The sequence below is a fragment of the Lacerta agilis genome, chromosome 17 (assembly GCF_009819535.1).
Source record: "Lacerta agilis isolate rLacAgi1 chromosome 17, rLacAgi1.pri, whole genome shotgun sequence".
NCBI lineage: Eukaryota > Metazoa > Chordata > Lepidosauria > Squamata > Lacertidae > Lacerta > Lacerta agilis.
In genome coordinates, this window is record NC_046328.1 from 15,558,279 (window position 1) to 15,577,405 (window position 19,127).

A 19,127-nucleotide genomic window follows, 5' to 3' on the forward strand; every position below is an offset into this window, starting at 1 on the left:
TATTTATCACTGTGGCCACTTGCTTCTGGGTGTTGATTGAGCATCCTTTGCCCATGTGTCCACTCTGGCATCCCCTGGGCCACTGCCGGCAACCACAGGCTGTGCCTTTTTAATGCTCTTCTGCTTCTTTGGTGCCCACCAAAGTCTCCTTCCTCCAAAACCACCACTTGTGTTGCCTCTTGGAGTCATCCTGACTCCAGGGCAAAGCCTCCCCTTCACCCACCAAAGGATATTGTAGAGTTGGAGAAGGTTTAACAAAGGGCAGCCCATATGATCAAGAGGATGAAGAAAGATTGTGGCGTTTGGAATTTTGAAAAGGTAAGAGCTGACATATAATTTTATAAAACAATGCATGCTATCATTTAGAGAGAGTGGCTAGAGAAAGGTTTCTCTCCCTCTAGAGGTGGTGGACATCCAATGAATGTTGGAAGATTCAGGACAGATTAAAAAAAAAGTCCTTCTTCACACAACACATACTGTAGTTAACCAAGAAACTCTCCATGGATGGCTTTAAAATCGGATTTGCACATTCGTGGAGAGGGCTTTCAGTGGATACTAGCCGCAATGACTGGTGGAATCTACACACATTTTTAAAAACACTGTGAAAATGTTTTTTAAAAAAACTTTTTTTGGGGGGGAAATTACATTGAATTTGCCATAGCTGCCATAGTTGCCATCTAGTGTCACATTTGTATATTGCACTTTAAAACACACTTAAAATGCTTTATTTGCGGCTGTATAGCTGAGTCCTGTCTCTGTGGTCAGAGGCAGCAATGCTTCTGAATGCCAGCTGATGGAAATCACAGGAGGGGAGAGCACTCTTGCGCTTGAATCTTGCTTGGGGGTTTTCCACAGAAAAAAGTGGTTGTCCACTGTGAAAACAGGATGCTTGACTAAATGGGCCACTGTCTTGATCCAGCAGCTTCTTCTTATGTTCTTAAACCTCTCAGATCACCCCTCTGACTCCCTTTGCACTTTGTAGACCACTCTTCCCTAATCCACTGCCCCCTGAGGCTGGTGCCCCCAAGCAAACAAAGGGCACCAGGTTGGGGAAATCTGCTGCAGGCTGTATTGAGTCTCCCACAATTCCTTGCGCTCCCTTCTCCCCCTCCTCTCCCCACAACCCCACTCAATAGCTACCAGATGTAGGTCCCAGGCGTCTTCCTAATTCGTCTGGCAAGAGCCTCCGTGCAGTTCTCGGCTGCCTGCCTGTCTCTGGGAAGGGCTGGGTTCCTTGTGGGAACCGCAGCGGTGCCCAGAGATGTTTAATTTGGCAAGGAGCTAGCGGGGTACCGCTAGAGTAACACTGATGCCTCTCGCAGGCCTTGTTGAGGTGCTCTTGGCAGGCCTGGGCAGTGGGGGAAATTGGGTGGTGGAAGTTGCAGCAAAGGGCCCGTCAAAACATTTGAAGCCAATCCAGAGAGCACCTTCCTTTTTCCCGTTGCGTTGCGATGTGCAGGCACCAGGAGGCGCACAATTGGGATATGCTGGGGTGAGAGTTGCTTGGGCAGGATTAGTTCTGTAAACTGTGGGGCCCAATCCATTGAGAAGTTTATCCCGTTGCAGTTTGCCTCAGTCCTTTTCTGTTACATCACTTCTCCAGGAGTGTTCAATCCTTTGACTGCAGGGTTCCCTGTAGGATATGTGCTGCTGAAGCAGCACCCACCATTGTCTGGGGAAATGGCCCCAAAGGAATAACTCCAGCAGTTGTCAAGGGTCTTTTATTTCTAGCGCAAATCTGAACTCATGGTTTCCTCGTACGGTAGAGAAGAACGGGGCAGGGAGGTGGTGGTGAGGCAATTTGGCCTAGCAAAATGGGAGAAGCGTTTTAGAAAATGTGCTCGGTGCTGCGTCTTATTTAAATACCCAGCATGAAGATCACCAAAGTCAGAGGCAGTAATGCTTTGGAATACCAGTTGCTGTCCAGCAATGCTTATCTGCTCCTCAAAGGTTGAACGGAGGCTTGTGCTAGCATCTTCCCAGGCTCACTCACTCCACACCTTTCAAATCTCAGAATAGATAGCTCCTTCTGGCTATGCTCTTGTCTCCACGACTGGAGGCAGCAATGCTCCTGAATACCTTGCTGGAAGCCACAGGAGGAGAGAGCATTCTTGAGCTTGGGTCTTGCCAGTTTCCCACAGGCATCTGGTTGGCCGCTGTGACAATAGGATTCCGGACTTGATGGGTCGTCGACCCGATCCAGCAGAGCTCCCTTTATGCTCTCCCAGTGGCTGGCTATGTTGCAGGGGCGATGCTGCACCAGACAGACAGCTCCTGCAGACAACTGGTTTATACAACATTCACCTCGATTTGCTTGCACAAAGCAGAGAATGGAAAGGTGTCGCTGCGCTCCTGCGTCCTCCACAGCACATATTTTGGGTAAGGAGGCCAAGGCATCAGCTGAGGCGGCTCACGTGGGCCCTAATGAAAGCCAGACCCTGCCATAGTGATGACACTGGGCTGTGATTTGTGCTCTCCTGCGCAGACTAAACAGGCAAAAAGGAAAGAAAAAAAGGGAACTTTGGAACAAGCCACATCTCAGCCCCAAATATAAACCAGGAAGCAGCAGGGGGGTGGGTCTGTCCATCTTTTTCCGTTTTCAAATACTCATTGCCTCAGCTGGATTTTGATGGCTACAGAAGAGGGTGTGATCATTGCTCCAGATCTTGCTTAGAAACCCAGGAAGGGACATGGAGAGCCTGTGAAGGAAGATTGCAGCGTTTGGGATTTTTTTTTTTTTTAAATTTAGAGAAAAGGCGAGCAAGAGGCGACCGGATGGAAGTTCATATAATTATGCATGGCATAGATAAAGTGCATAGAGAAGAGTTTTTTCTCTTATAATGCTGGAGCTCGTGGGCCTCCAATGAAGCTGAATGTTGGAAGATTCAGGACAGGCAGATGAAAGCAGTACTTCATGCAGCGCATAGTTGACCTATGGAACTTCCTTCCACAGCAGCAGGCAGTGATGGCCACCAACTTGGATGGCTTTAAAGAGGTCTGGGCAAATTCATGGGGTAGAAGCCTGCCATCAGTCACTAGCTAGCTATGATGGCTATGCTCTGCCTCCACAGCCGAAGGCAGAAACACTTCTGAATGCTAGTTGCTTGGTGCATTTGAGGAGAGGTTGCTTGGAGTATTCTGTAGCATGTCAGGGGTGTATATGTACCGGTATATGGGTGTGGTGGGAAAGGCCATTTCTTAAGCGTTTGGTAATATACAGTGGTGTAGTGGTTTAGGGTCTTGGGGAGTTGAAGCCCTGTTACTATTTCTGCAGCAGGGTCGTCGTCCCCCCCCTCCAGCATCCTAGAGCTGCCCAATCAGCATGAAAGGGAAACCTGAGGATGGGCTCCTAGCGTCACTCCGGGGAAAGGCATGCAGGAATAACACTGAGGAGTTGTTCTATATGCTCCAAAGCGAAGCATCTAGGAACCCTGAAAACGCACAGTGCTTCAGTAGCAAGAGAACGGCGAGTGCAAGTTCTGCTCCACATGGTAGAGCTTCACGTTAAACACAACTTGGGTCTCTCTGAGAGAAGATACTGGAGCACTAAAAATTATTTCCCTGTGCATGTGCACAGAAAACAGCAAATCTATCTGAAAGGCAACACATGGAGATCTGCAATGCATCCCTAATTATTGGAAGAGTGGCAAGTAATCTTGCATGGCTGTGACTATCATGAAGGTACCCTGCACATCTGAACCTGCAGCTACTGGCAATATAGCCCTGCAGGGCTTTTATAGTTCCGTGAAGCTGAGGATGTGTATACAGTATTTGACCACATACCTGCATTTAGGATCATAGGAAGTCAGAGCATGGGTCCATTTAACCCAGTATCGACATCAGGAGTCACCAATCAGGGGCCCTCCAGGCTTCTGCAGAATACAATTCCCCATCTTCCCTGGCCACTGGGCTATGCTGACTAGGGCTGATAGGGCTTGTAGCCCAACACTCATGGTGGATGTCACTGGCTGTGGCTCTTCAGGATTTCAAAAAGGAGCCTAGTCCCAACATACCTGGAGACACCATTTGGTTGACGACCATATCCTTCTAATAAAGGGCAGCTCTTCTTCTCAGGAGGTGGCTCCTGGGTCGATAAATATGGGAAAAGTGCATTCTAGTGGGCCTGGACATGCTTACGCACTCATCTCTGCAGCAGCGGTGGGCTGCTGTAAGGCGCCATTTGGAATGGCCAAACTGACATGGCGGTCGCCCCAGGGCACTGTGGGAGATTCAGCACAGTGGCTGTCGTCACCCCACCTGCCATGGTTCCTTGAGGGTGCTGATCTCAGGCGTGCTGGAGGGCCAGCCGACTCTTACCAGATTGCAGGGAAGGGCCCAAACAGTTGGCAGCAGAGTAGACAGTTGCTGGAAATGGTCAGGAAAGGCCAAAGCACAGGGACCAAAACCACGGAGGTAGAAATACACCGTTTCTTTTTAATGGAGGAAGCTTTCAATGGAGACGCTAGACTTGTGTACCAAACTGCCCTTGTCGTAGCCAGGACAGGCGGCCAATTATGGCGGCCAGAACCATTGATGCAAAAAAAAGGGGGGGGCGTCCATCGAAGCCAGCTCGAGGCAGCACGGCTGCAAGGGAGGGCGGTGCCAATATTGGCACCACAGGGTGAAAAAGCTCCAGCAGAAGGCATGCCCAGTCAGGTCTGGGATGCCATCCCAAGACTGGGTGTGCTGAAGCTCTAGGCCAGTGCGAAGCCTGCACACATGGCCAGCTTGAAAGGAAAGTTGCCTCCCGCCTCTATGCCCGCAGAGCAGCCTCCTTTGCCAACCTGATGCCCCCTTGCGCACCTCTGGACTGTAGCTCCCATCAACTGCTAATGCAATTCTAGGCTGCGGCAACAGAAGTCCAGGGTTGAGATCAAGGGAAATCGTAGCACCACACTATTCTGCCTCGGTCAGACCCCACCCGGAGCCCTGTGTCCACCACAGTTTAAGAGGGATAGTGGCAAGCTGGAATGTGTGTAGAGGTGGGAAGCCAAGATGATTGAGGGTCTGGAAACCAAGCCTTATGAGGAATAGTTAAGGGAGTTGGGTATGTTTAGCCTGGAGGAGACTGAGAGGTGATATGAGAGCCATCTTCAAATATCTGAAGAGTTGTCACATGGAAGATGGGAGCAAGCTTGTTTTCTTCTGCTCAAGAGGGAAGGATCTGAACCAGGGGTCGGCAAACTTACCAGGCCTCAGGCCGGTTCCTCTAGCGCTGATTGCGTGGCGGGCCAAAGGGTGGGGGAGTGCGCGCACACGCTATTTCCGGCGCACTTCTGGGTCAGCGGAGCACTGGAAATAGCTTCTGCGCATGCGCAAGTGTCATTTCTAGCACACTTCTGGGTTGGTGGAACACCGGAAATAGCTTGTGCATGTGCGCACGAGCCTCCTCAGACCCAGAAGTGTGCCGGAAATGACGCTTGTGCACGTGCACAAGATATTTCCAGTGCTCTGCCGACCTGGAAGTGGGCAGCCATGCCACGCCGGTAACAGCAGGCGGCGGGGGTCGCTGCGGGCCGGATAACTGAGTCCCTTGGGCCGTATCCGGCCTGCGGACCTTAGTTTGGGGACCCCTGATTTGAACCAACGGATTCAAATGACCAGAAAGAAGATTCCGACTCAACATTAAGAAGGAATTTCTGATGGTGAGATCTGTTTGACAATGGAATGGATTCCCTCGGAAGGTGGTGGGCTGTCCTTCATTGAAGGTTTTAAAAACACAGGTTGGATGCCCATCTGTCAGGGATTCAACAGGGCGTTGAACTGGATGGCCCCCTTTGGTCCTTTCTAGCTCACCAGTTCTATGATTCTACAACCAGCCCTGGTAAGCATGGCCCCATCGCCGCCCCAGCATCAGGCGGATGTTTAGCTTGGGGCATTATGTGAGCGATAGCCCAGGACGTTGGGAAGCAGGGCAGCAGATTGGCAAAGGTCTCTGCCCTGTGGAGCTTATGCCATGGCCTTTTGCAACCACCATGCTCAGAACCTGAAAGCCAGCGACTCCATTTATGTAGGCTATAGCAACTTGGAAATCCCTAGGGGAGAGAAGCATGGCATACGCAATTATAATACTGGTACAAATAAAAGCCACCCGACCCACCCTGCTAAGCCCTCCCCCTCCCCGAGCCCCAGGCGCCCAGCGCTTGGTCCACAAAATCCCTTTCCCACTCCACAAAGTGGGGGAAGCAAAATCAGAAGTGCTTTGGGTCTGCTGTTGGTGGGGGGCGAGGGAGAAGGCCTCCATTGTCAATTGGGTCCGCGTCTCAGTGTGTGTGGGGGCACACTTAAAAGAGTCTTTGCCAGTCTCCTGGCTTCCCCCGAGACAAGTCCTGTGCTTCCCCCGCAACCCCCAATCCTCACTTCCTTTGTTTTTGTGTGTGTGTGCAGTCCTCTCTTAGTAACGTGGCCACCTTCTACTGCACGGTTTGAGGTGACGTGGTGGCCGCTTTGGGCTGCTGCTCCATGGCTGCTTCTCTGCTCTTCTTCCTGGGAGGCTTTTTGATGGGCGTTTTCTTGACCACCTGGTCCCCGGCCGCAGGCGTCGTTGGCTCTTGGGTGCCACCGGAGCTGGGCTTTTCCGCCTTTCTGGGCTCGCCGGCTGGCGCCTCCGCCACGGGGCTGATCAGTTTCTGCAAATTTGGGGAGGTCGGCAGCACGGGCTTGCTGGACTTCTGGCTGCTGGTGGCCACGGAGCGCTTGGCCTTCTGCGGTGGGGTGGGCTTCTCCCTCTGGGCTGGCAGGGGGCTTACCCCGTTCTGCCGTGTGCCCCCATCGCCCCGGTTTAGGCTCTGAGTCTTTTCCTTCAGCTGTGCCGCCAGCATCGTGGCCGCCTCCGAAGACAGGTGGGGGTGAATGACTTCGGAGCGCAGCTTGCTGTGACTGGGGCTTTTGGGGGCATCGCTCCCTTTCCGGTCCGGAGGGTAACTGCCCATCTTCTTGATCACGTTCTGGACAGCCCCGTTGATGTTCTCCATCTGCTCCGCGCTGGCCTTGTGCCTCTGCTTGAGCTTGGATGGGGACAGCTGCTCCCCAGAGATGGAGAGGGCCTTGCCTTCGGGGGAGCTCAGCTCCCTCGGGTGCTTTGGGGCTTTCTCCTTGCCCCTGGCGGCAGGCACCTTGCCATGGACCCCAGCCAACGTCTCGCTGGGGCTCCTCTTTCTCTTCGCCAAGCCCTGTTTGTGCTCTGTCAGGTCGGCCATCCCGATGGCGGGCAGGGAGTTGGACTGGTTGGAGCTGTACTTGCTGTGGATCCAAGAGACTTTGGGCTTTGTCGAGGGGTCCGGCGGAGGGGGCTTGGCTCTCTCCGGCGACGGGGGCTTGGCGGCACCCGAGTTGTCATCCTCGTCTCTGGACTGCTTGGAGAGGCGAGCGATCCGGGCGTAGAGGGCCCCGCTGACTGAGCCGGACCCGGAAGAGGAGCGCTCGCTGTCAGAGGATTTGAGCAAGGGCGTCTCACTGCTGTCCGCTGGGATGGAGGGGCTCTCTTTCAAGACGGTGTACTCTCCGGCTTCCTCCTCGCTGATGGGTGGTGCCACCTTCTCCACTGGGTTGCAGGGAGCGGAAACTCTGTCCTTGCTGTCGCTCACACTCTCTGCAGAGGGATAGCAGGAGGGGATCATTAGGGGTCAGTGTGGAGCCATGTTTTAAAAATCCCACAAGGATAGAGGACTCTTGTGGCCCACCAGGTGTTGTTGGGATGTCAGGGACTGACAAGTGTGCACTGAGGAAAGGGGGTCTGGAGTCTGTCTCAGGAGACAGGGGGCAGTGATTTATGGGGGGTCTGTATCAGCCAGCGGGCAAGAATCAGAGGCAGGGGAAGATTCAGAGCTGGAGGAAGAGGAGGAAGTTGCGGGGCTGGCAAGTGAAGGGCCGGGTGTCCCCCCCCTCTCCTGCATCCCTATCTCCCAGAACCAGGAGGGGATTGAAGAGGGAAGAGCAGAGGCGTAGTCTCCAGCTGCATGCATGCAGTCCATCAGGAGGAGGTAGTTAACTATCTGCTGTGTCTGGGGTGCGCCTGTGACATGGGACTACAGATGGGATTGCTGCAATGTGCTCTAGGTGGTGCTGCCCTCAAAGACGATTTCAGCAGGTTGAAAGTGCAGTAGCCGAGTTACTGGCTGGGTTTCTGTTTAGATCTCATATAACACCTGTTACTAAACAGCTGCACTGGTTGCCAAGTTTGTTTCCAGGTCCAATTTATGGTGCTCATGCTGGTGTTTAAAGCCCGGAACAGAAAGGCAAACTCCTTCCTGACACAGCCTCTCGGTCGTTAAGTTCAGCAGAGGGGGCCCTCTTGGTAGTTCCAGTAACCCCAGAAGCTTGTGGCTATCTGCAGTTTGGGAGAGGTTTTTCTCTGGGGCAGCCCCTAAGTTGTGAAACTCCCATCCCACAGAGGTGCAGCTGCCACGTTCACGGTACAGTTTTTGTCGAGTGCTGAAGATGCACCTCTTTACCCTGGCCTCACCCTGGCACTTGAGATGTATATTTTCAGGACTGAACTTACTCTGGTGATTTAAAACTATTTTTAATCTTTTATTTTAAATAGCTGTGGCTCATCCTGTGCCCTTGGGGTAAGGCACGTAATAAATGATACAACATCATACCCCTGACTATGTTGATTGGGGATGATGGGAACTGGAGTTCAACCACATCTGGAGGTCACCGGTTTTCCCATCCCTGGCGTAAACGAAGCTATGCATGAATTATGGAGAGCGCAAGCCCCTCCCCACCTTCTGCTTGAAGGAGGGGGGGGGCACTTGATCCAAACCCCCATTTTTAAAAATGTGTCAAGGCAGCCTCTCTCAAACCTGTGGCACTTCTGCTGTTTTGGACTACAACTCCCATCAGCCATAGAGCTCGGGTCCTGTTTTTGGGGCTTTCTAGAAGAGGCATCTGGTCGGCCACGGTGAGAACAGGATGCTGGACTAAATATGAGCCTTTGCCCTAATCTAGCAGCCCCATTCATTGGCTAGGGCTGGTGGGAGTCCAAAGGGGGAGTTGGGTGCCTCATTGACTTTTTCTACCTGTGGAAATAAAGGACTGGGATCCCAGGAGTTAATTTCCACTGGTGGGAAACTCTCTGCCGGGCAATTATGGTTTTCTGTTTTCTTTTTTCCCCTCTCTCTTTCGGAGTCACGCATGTGTGGCCTTAGAATTCTTTAGTCATTACAGGGCTATTTCACGAAGGCCTGCTATTTGCTGCAGAAGGGTTGCGGTGGAGCTGGGCTCACGCCAAATTCCTTTGCTCTGTAACGATTGCCAAAATTAAAGGAAGAGAGGAAAGAAAGGAGCTCAGCGGCTGGTACAGCAATTTAACCTCCTGGCTATGATTAGGCTGCAAGATGGAAATGTGGGCTTCGGGCATTATAAGCACCGATGCACCCATCCCAGTTCCAGACAACCCCAGCTCTCTTTTTTTAAAGGGTTCTAGTCCTCAGTGCCGCAGATGAAAGCTTAGAGATGACATCAGGGTCTGCTGACGTTATCTTCATAAAATATTCGTCGCAATGAATGGGATAACTCCTTAGGTACAGTATGAAAGTCTTAATCTCAGGGTTGTGGGTTCGAGGCCCATTTTGGGCAAAATATTCCTGCATTGCAGGGGGTTGGCTGGATGGTCCTCGTGGTCCCTTGCAACTCTACAATTTTATGATTCTATGACTTAAGGTAGGAATGTAGGAAGCAGACAGTTGGGCCCATTAAGTTCAGTATTGTCTATACTGACTCGCAGCTTCTTTGCAAGATTTCAGGTGGGGTCTCCTGCAGCCCTACCTGGAGATGCCATTGGGGATTGAACCAGGGACCCCGTGAAAGCAAAGCAGAAGCTCTACAAGTGAACCACAGCCCTTCCCAATACCGAGTCTTATACTGAGTCAGACCATTGGCCCATCTAGTCCAGCATTGTCCGCACTGACTGGCAGCAGCTGTCCAGGGTTTCAGGCAGGGTTCTCTCCCAGCCCTACCTTGATAAGCCACTGAGGACTGAACTTAGGCCTTTCTGCATGCAAAGCAGATGCTGTACCACTGAGCTGCATCCCTTCTCCACAAAGCAGCCATGTTCATTAATTTAAATGGGTCAATTCTGAATATGACATTATTAGCTACAGCTCAAAATGTTTTTTTCTATATTACAAATGTTCAGTGTGTCACTTGACTCATACAGTATCACCTCAACACACACAAGGAACTGCCATGTGCTCTATATGGGGTTACCTTTGAAGGTGGCTTGGAAACTACAATGAATCCAGAATGCAGCAGCTAGACTGGTGACCGGGAGTGGCTGCTGAGACCATGTAACACTGTCCTGAAAGACCTACATTGGCTCCCAGTATGTTTCTGAGCACAATTCAAGGTGTTGGTGCTGACCTTTAAAGCCCTAAATGGCTTCAGCCCAGTATACCTGAAGGAGCGTCTCCACCCTCATTGTCCTGCTCCAAGGGCCTTCTGGTGGTTCCCTCACTGCGAGAAGTGAAGTTACAGGGAACCAGGCAGAGGGCCTTCTTGCTAGTAGTGCCCTCCTTGTGGAACACCCTCCCTCCAAATATCAAGGAGATGAATAACTTTTAGAAGACACCTGAAGGCATCCCTGTATCAGGAAGTTTTTAATGTTTTACAATTTTTTATGTGTTGTAAGCCACCCAGAGTGGCTGGGGAAACCCAGCCAGATGGGCAGAGTTTAAATAAGATAAGATAAAAATTATTATTACTGTCCTGGCCTAAAGATCTAGGGTGATGTAGTGGTTGGGGTGTCAGACTAGTTAGTACAGGCATACCCAAACTCGGTCCTCCAGCTGTTTTGGGACTACAATTCCCATCACCCCTGACCACTGGTCCTGTTAGTTAGGGATGATGGGAGTTGTAGTCCCAAAACAGCTGGAGGGCCGAGTTTGGGTATGCCTGGACTAGGACCTGGGAGACCAGAGTTCAAATTCCCACTGGGTGCGACTTTGGACCAGTCCCTGCCTCTCAGCCCAACCAACTCACAGGGTTGTTGTGGGGCTTAAATGAGAAGGGGAAGAAGTTCAATGTGTGCCACCTTGGAGAAGAAAGGCGGGATATAAATGCAATAAATTAATTTCAATTAAGGGTTTTTACTTTGGAAGAAGCCATGGCAGCAGGGGATGGTGTAAGAAGGTGGCAAGATTTTATGGCAGATGAGCCCCTTGAGGCTCAAAAGTCTGGACTGCCGTTGTACTGGGGTTCCCCAGAGCCCTGCCTTTCTGCCCCGCTCACCTTCGTGTGGCACGCAGTAGACGGGGCCCTCATCTGTAGTGTCGAAGGACGAGAAGGAGCCCCGGGAGGACCACGAAGGCGACGGCTGCTCCACCACTGATGGTGGCTCAATGAAGCTGCAGTTCATGGTGTTCTCCAGGTCATGATGAGCCACTGCAACACACAGAAAAGGTTGAGAAAGAGGTTCTTGGTCTGCAGGGCCGGATTTAGGTTTGATGAGGCCTTAAGCTACTGTAGGTAATGGGGGCCTTTATATGTCCAGCTGTCCTTTGTCAACAACAAATTGTTGCTATTTTTGTGTTGAATATATGCTATATGGTAATTTGTGGACCTAATAGGTCCATACACAACACAAAACGCTGTTGCTGTATGTAGGGGTTTTTTTATCTTCTATTTTGGAAACGTACGTCCAGTTTCCCCCCCTTTAAATAGAGAGTGGGCCCTAAGCTATAGCTTGTTTAGCTTATACGTAAATCCAGCACTGGAAAAAAGCAATGAAAAGAAGAAAAGGAAAAGGGAGGCAGAGTAGACGTGTTGGCTCAGAACAGGGGTCAGCAAACTTTTTCAGCAGGGGGCCGGTCCACTGTCCCTCAGACCTTGTGGGAGGGTGTGTGTGTGTGTGTGTGTGTGTATATATGGGGGGGGGATGCACAAATTCCTATGCCCCACAAATAACCCAGAGATGCATTTTAAATAAAAGCACACATTCTACTCATGTAAAAACACCAGACAGGCCCCACAAATAACCCAGAGATGTGTTTTAAATAACAGGACACATTCTACTCATGTAAATGGGCTGGATTTAGAAGGCAATTGGGCCGGATCCGGCCCCCAGGCCTTAGTTTGCCTGCCCATGATCTATCTGGACCTTGCAGACACTGGCTTCCAATAGAGTTGATAGGGTTTCAGGGAGTGGTGCTGTTTCTCACGGAGTGGAGACATCCACGTACATCTCTTTTGACCCACTATAACCTGCAGTCAAGGTTTTTGGAATAATATAAAAACCTGTAGAACTTACTCAGCCAGAAGCAAAAGGGGGGGGGGGGTCAGCGTATACACCCATAGATAGCAATCACTCATTCAAACTGCATTTGGCTCCCTGGAAGAAGGGTGGGGTGGGCAAATGACACTTGTGCTCAGAAAAAAACTGCATTGAACATGAAGTAGGAAACTGGGATTTTCCTTTTCTTTTTCTAAACAAGATATAGCTGATGGGAGTTGCAGTCCCTGGTTGTTAATTCTTAACATTGCACTGCTTGGTATTTTATAATAGTATTTTGATGGGAGTTTCATTGACAGCATTTACATTTGTGTTAATTTTTTGATTGGACTGCTCGGTATTTTCTTTTAATAGTAATGATTCTGGATTTTTACCGAGAGTATTTTCATTAACCTCCTCACACACAATCAGAATGAATGCTCAGTGAAGACCAGGCACTAGCTAACCTCCGCAAAAGCTTCGTGCGACCAAATCAGGTTGAATGCGGAATAAGCAGGCTGGCTTCAAGGAGGATCCGTCATCCCAAACTCAAGATGATTAAGAGTGACCCAGAAGTCCTCAGAAAGAAAATTAAAACTTTTAATTTCTTCTAACAGCAGAGGGTGCCCTCTCCCTTTCTGGCTAAGGACTGCCTCAAGAGGGTTATGCCGTCTGCTGAATTTGGCTGTCCTAGGAAATGAGGAGCCCACCATAGCTGTCAAGTCTCCCTTTTTTGTGGGGAAACTCCCTTATTCCAAGCCGTTTCCCGCAGCTATCCCTTATTGTTGATATCCCTTAAATTTCCCTTATTTTCGGGAAGGAAAGTTGGAGTCCGGGGACTCCTTGGGTCCCTGCCTTTCTCAGCCCTGCCTGCCTGCCTGCCTACCCCACAGGACTGTTGTGGGGATTAAATGAGAACTAGGACCAGGGAGCTCCTTGGAGAAAAAGGTGGAATATAAATACCTAATAACAAACAGACAGACAGACAGATATATAAAGAAGAAGATAAAATAGACAAATGTTTCTCTGCACCAGGTGCTCAGATTAAGCATTGCTGCCCCTAACTGGCGGCAGAGCAGAGCCAACCTGGCCAGAAGCCATCAGTGGTCCTCTCCTCCTGCATGAATTTGCCTAATCCTTTTCTAAAGCCATCCAAGTTGGTGACCATCGCTGCTCCCTGTGGCAGGGAGTTCCAGAGGTTAACCGTGTGCTGCATGAATAAGTGCTTTCTTTTCTCTGCCCTGATTTCTCTTTCCTGGGAGCTCTTTCCTGGTGTAAATTAATTTGTTGCCTTGCGGGGGGGGGGGGGGAGATTACCACGGCGTGGACTGTCCCTGAGAACTGTAGACTGTCCCCATGACAGGTGAGGGTGCTGATCCCTTATTTTCAAATCCGAAACTTGACAGCTATGGTGCATGCAAGGCACTGAAGCTTATCCACCAGAGATAAGAAAATTGGGTTTGGGATGTGAGCTCAGGGGCAGCAATGCTTCTGAATACCAGTTGCTGGAAATTATAGAGAAGGGTGCTCCAGTCCTGATTTTGGGTTTCCCATTGAGGCATCTGGTTGGCCACTGTGAGAACAGGATGCTGGGCTAGATAGGCAATTGGCCTGATCCTGCAGGCTCTCCTTATGTTCTTAACTGATATTCAAGGGCACATTGCCTGCAACAGTGTAGACCAGGCACCCCCAAACTTCGGCCCTCCAGATGTTTTGGACTACAATTCCCATCATCCCTGACCACTGGTCCTGTTAGCTAGGGATCATGGGAGTTGTAGGCCAAAACATCTGGAGGGCCGCAGTTTGGGGATGCCTGGTGTAGACAGAGCACAGCCATCGTGGATAGCCATCCAAGCTGGTGGCCAACTGGCCATCCCTGCCTCTTGTTGGAGCAAATTGCCATAGTTTAACTCTGTGCTGTGTGGAAAAAAACAACAACCAACACTCCTTTTTTTGGTCTGTCCTGAATCTTCCAGTGTTCAGATTCATTGGATGGGTCCTGTACGGTTCTGGCATTATAAGAGAGGAAGGGAAACTCTCGGCAGCCGGCATAATGATGGATTATGCCGAAATGGCTAAAATGACTGGAAGAATCGGAAATCAGGAAGATCAAAATTGTAATAAGGAATGGGGGAAATTTATAACTTAAAAGACCATTGTAAACAGTTAAAATTGTTAGTAGGATTGGAATATCAGTTGTAGTTTAAGGCTGAATTCTGGACACAATGGCGATGCAAAAGACTTGGATCATCATAAAAGATGCAGGAGGAAATGATTAATAATAGGACCCACAAAGGGGAGGGTGGAAGTTCAGGAGATTCATTGGAATCTTGTTTTTACGATTTATGTTTGATTATATCTCTGTGGAATTTTAATTTGAAAAAGCAAATAAATAGATTTAACGGAAGACTCTTGGCAGCCACTTTACAGTGAGAATGAAGACGCCGGGCGAACGAATCGCAGCTCACTCGCACAATAACATGGCCGTTGAGCCTCCCCCTGCCGCATAGTGCTTTGCAAACAAAACTGGGACCTGCCTGCCTGAGCAGCCCCTGGGCCAAGGAGACCCCAAACAGGGCGGCTTCTGTGCAGAGTGAGCCCCCTGAGGGATGCAGAGTTTCCTGTAGCTGCTCGGCACTCAGACATCTGGTTCTGGGTGACTTGTTGCCAAATAAATCATGCCAAGAGCGGCTGCGAAAGTGCCGTGCGGCTTCCTGCGGGCCTCTTGCTTCCAACCAGCACCCCCCCCCACCCAGCCAAAGCGTTTCTCCCCACAGATCCCCATTTTCACTGGTCTGCCTCCTGGGCCAATGCTAGTCAGGGGAGGTCTCAGCCCTTGTTTCCTAAAGTTAGAGAAGAAGGGCAAGGGCGGGGCGGGGGTAGGATAGCAGCACATCTGCTTTGCATGCAGAAGGTCCCAGGTTCAAACCCTGGCATATCCAGGGAGGGCTGGGAGAGACACCTGAAGCTCTGGAAAGCTGCTGCCAACCAGTGTCAACAATACTTAGCTAGATGGACCAATGGTCTGACTCAATGTAAGGGAGCTTCCTGCCTCCTTATCAACATAGATATCTCCAGACTATGTTCACAAAAATTCTATGGATAGGATACTTAAGTTTCCTGTAAATATATATTTTTTCATCAGGCTGATGTTTTTAGTTTTCTCTGAAATATTTATTTCTGTTGTCTATGGCTCTGGTAACCTTTTTTTGTTTTGTTAGATTACTGCAGTGCATTATATGTGGGGCTGTGCTTGAAGGCAGTTCAGAAACTGGTGCAGAATTTGGCAGCCAGGTTGCTCACTGGGGCAAGATGGTCTGAGCACATCACACCAATCCTGGCCCAACTGCTCCGGTTGCCAATTAGCTTCCAGGCCCAATTCAAACTGCTGGTTTTGACCTATAAAACCTTACGTGGCTCAGGACCCCAATACGTCAAGGATTACCTCCCACCATATGAACTGGCCTGGACATTGTGTTCATCATTTGAGGCCTCCTCCATGGGAGGTCCGTTGGGCGGCAACACAAGGAAGGGCCTTTTGAGTGGTGGCTCCCCACTTGTGGAAAGCTCTCCACAGGGAGGCTTGCTTGGTGCCATCATTACAAATCTCCAGGTGCCAGGGAAAAACATTCCCTTTCTGCCAGAGCTTTGGTTTTTAATTTTTCTGCAACCTCCTTCAGTGGGGTGGAATGTTTTAATCCTGCCTTTTAAAAATTAGAATGTCTTTTTAGATTTTTCTATGCTTTGTTCTCAGGGAAGCGGGTGGCGCTGTGGTCTAAACCACAGAGCCTAGGGCTTGCCGATTAGAAGGTCGGCAGTTCGAATCCCTGCGATGGGGTGAGCTCCCATTGGTCGGTCCCTGCTCCTGCCAACCTAGCAGTTCGAAAGCACATCAAAGTGCAAGTAGATAAATAGGTACCGCTCCGGTGGGAAGGTAAACGGTGTTTCCGTGCGCTGCTCTGGTTCACCAGAAGCGGCTTTGTCATGCTGGCCACATGAACCGGAAGTTGTACACCGGCTCCCTCAGCCAATAAAGCGAGATGAGCGCCGCAACCCCAGAGTCGTCCGCGACTGGACCTAATGGTCAGGGGTCCCTTTACCTTTACCTTTATGCTTTGTTCTACATCGGTTTTAATGAATGTGTTTGTTTCTATATGTATTGTAAGTTGCTTTTGTAAAAAAAAAAAGGGGGGAGAGGAGCAACTAAATTTTTAAATAAATAATAATGTAAACCTATAATTTTCATAATATTAAATTTCTATTGTTTTTAATATTGATACAGAAGTAGCTATCCACAATATCCATATTCTAAACTTCTATTATGTCGCCTTGTACTTGGCTTTTCTCTAAATTTGAAAGTCCCAAATGCTGAAACTGTTCTTTATTGGAAGTTAAGGCACAAAACCGAAAGAGTTAAAAGGATTGTGGATAGCTACAGGTAAAGGTAAAGGAACCCCTGACCATTAGGTCCAGTCGTGTCCAGGGGTTGCGGCGCTCATCTCGCGTTACTGGCCAAGGGAGCCAGCGTACAGCTTCCGGGTCATGTGGCCAGCATGACTAAGCCGCTTCTGGCGAACCAGAGCAGCGCACGGAAACGCCGTTTACCTTCCCGCCGGAGCGGTACCTATTTATCTACTTGCACTTTGACATGCCTTCGAACTGCTGGGTGGGCAGGAGCTGGGACCGAGCAACAGGAGCTCACGGGATTCGAACCGCCGACCTTCCGATCGGCAAACCCAAGAGGTTCAGTGGTTTAGACCACAGTGCCACTCGCTCCTCCCCGCTAGAACTGGTAGACATGCAGTGAAGTTGAATGTTGGAAGATTCAGGACAGACAAGAAGGACCAGCTTCCTCACACCTAGCATAGTTAAAACTCCCTCCCACTGTAAGCAGTGATGGCTACCAACTTGTATGGTTTTAAAAGAGGATTGGATAAATTCATGGAGAATGAGGCTACCAGCGCCTACTAGACAGGATGGCTGTGGCTCTGTTCTCCACAGCTGGAGGCAGTAATGTTTCTGAAGATCAGTTGCTAGGATCTGCAGGAAGGGAGAGAGCTCTTGTGCTTACAGGTTTCCCAAAAGAGGCATCTGGTTGGCCACTGTGTGAACAGGATGCTGGTCTAGGTGTGACTTAGATGCACTGACCTAAGACAGCAGCCTCTTCTGATGCTCACCCTATGGCACGTTCCATAGTTGCTGCATCAATGCTGCAACCTTGCTGCTGGATATGCTCTTCCAAAGTGAAGGCTGGCACCATCTTCCATTTCCTGCTCAGAGGAGGAGGAGGAGGAGGAGCTGTCAGGCAACCCACCTCCTCCTCCTCATCCCTTCCCTTCCTCCTCCTGGGGAAACCGAAAGGCCTTCATAGTGAAAGCGCCACCAGATCAAAAGCAGCTTTGAAGGCCACAGGAGAGCTGACCCGCTCCGGGCAGAACAAGCAACTTCCTCAGCTACTGCATAAACAGAGACTTCCTTCGCCGTCAAACAGGAAGGTTAGGCCTGTTCAGGAGTCTGCTTCTACCTCACAGAGCCAGGGCAAATGGGCACAAGATCTGGGAAGGGCACTCCAGGGCAGACCCTGTGCGAGCCTGGAGGTGGGTGGTGTTTATGCATCGAGGGGCATTTTTTTTTTTAGTTCCCAGGTGCTTGCAGCTCGTGCTTTTTTTTTTTTGCTTGCTACGAGCGACTAGATAATCCCCTCCCCCAAGTGAAACCTCCATGTGCCAGGGCAGTCTATCTTGGAACACCAGGCGCCGGAGACAAACACAGGAGGGCTGTTGCTGCACACAGAGGAGGTAATAGTGTAAGAGAGAGAGGGAGGGGGAGGCAGGCAAGTTGCTCTCTCTTGGAATAATCTTGCTTGGGCTCTGCTGCTCAGCTCCATCCCAACAAGGGGATGTGGCAGCCCTTTCCGCCGTTTTGAAAGAGAACTTTTGGTCAATGTGTTGAGACTTTAAAGCGGTATAAGAGCGTGCCTTACTGGATGCATCCCATGGCAGGACACAAGTAATCTCATTTCAGAAAATGGCCTTGAGGATATCTAATGGTGAAAGACCGGAAACGTAAATCTATTATACAGGTGAAACTTGAAAAATTAGAATATCGTGGAAAGGTTCATTTCTTTCAGTAATTCAACTTAAAAGGTGAAACTAATATATGAGATAGACTCATGACATGCAAAGTGAGATAGGTCAAGCCTTTATTTGTTATAATTGTGATGATTATGACGTACAGCTGATGAGAACCCCAAATTAACAATTTCAGCTTGGGGGTTTTCATCAGCTGTACGCCATAATCATCACAATTATAACAAAGGCTTGACATATCTTGCTTTGCATGTCATGAGTCTGTCTCATATATTAAACTCCAGTAGCTAATGAAAACAATTGCTTACATAAATGGACTTTTCCACGGTATTCTAATTTTTCGAGTTTCACCTGTAAGTAGCTGTATCAGCTAATAAAAAGAATTTGTGTGCTGGTTGTGGGCAACCAGGAGGCACTGGGCTGCATGCAAAATCCTGCGCTTGCTTGCTCGGAGCACTAACACATGGAAAACCCACAATGTGTTGCTCTGTCTAGCTTAGTATTGCCTACGCTGACTGGCAGCAGCTCTCCAGGGCTTTCAGGCAGGGAACACTGGAGATGCCACTGGGGGCTGAACCTGGAACCTTCTGCATGCAGAGCAGACGCTCAGCTACCGGGCTGCTACGGCCCCTTCTGCAGATCGTGGGCTGGCTTCTTAAAAACTGTGCCAGTTTTGCAGAAAAGAAAGGGGGGTGGGAGGGAGAGAAGGGAAGAAATGGAAACCTAAAAGGGGTGGGTGGGAGAGATGGTCCGCTTGCCCTGGTCTCCCGGTGGCTCCAGCCTGCACACCCCCCCCCCTTGACTACAGCTGCGCGGGACCTCAGCCC

The 19,127-nt window shown here is 50.0% G+C and overlaps 1 protein-coding gene across 1 annotated transcript in view; it reads right to left on the bottom strand.

The window, feature by feature from the left end:
• Nucleotides 1–6,378: 6,378 nt before the first annotated feature.
• The window catches only part of SCARF2 (scavenger receptor class F member 2), a 42,802-nt gene continuing 30,053 nt past the window's right edge, over nt 6,379–19,127 (bottom strand). Inside the window, exons 10-11 of the mRNA XM_033174614.1 lie at nt 11,233–11,385; nt 6,379–7,591 (exon numbers count right to left, since the gene is read on the bottom strand). Of these exons, the coding sequence (XP_033030505.1) occupies nt 6,414–7,591; nt 11,233–11,385 (1,331 nt within the window). The 3' untranslated portion in view covers nt 6,379–6,413. The remainder of the gene's footprint in view (nt 7,592–11,232; nt 11,386–19,127) is intronic.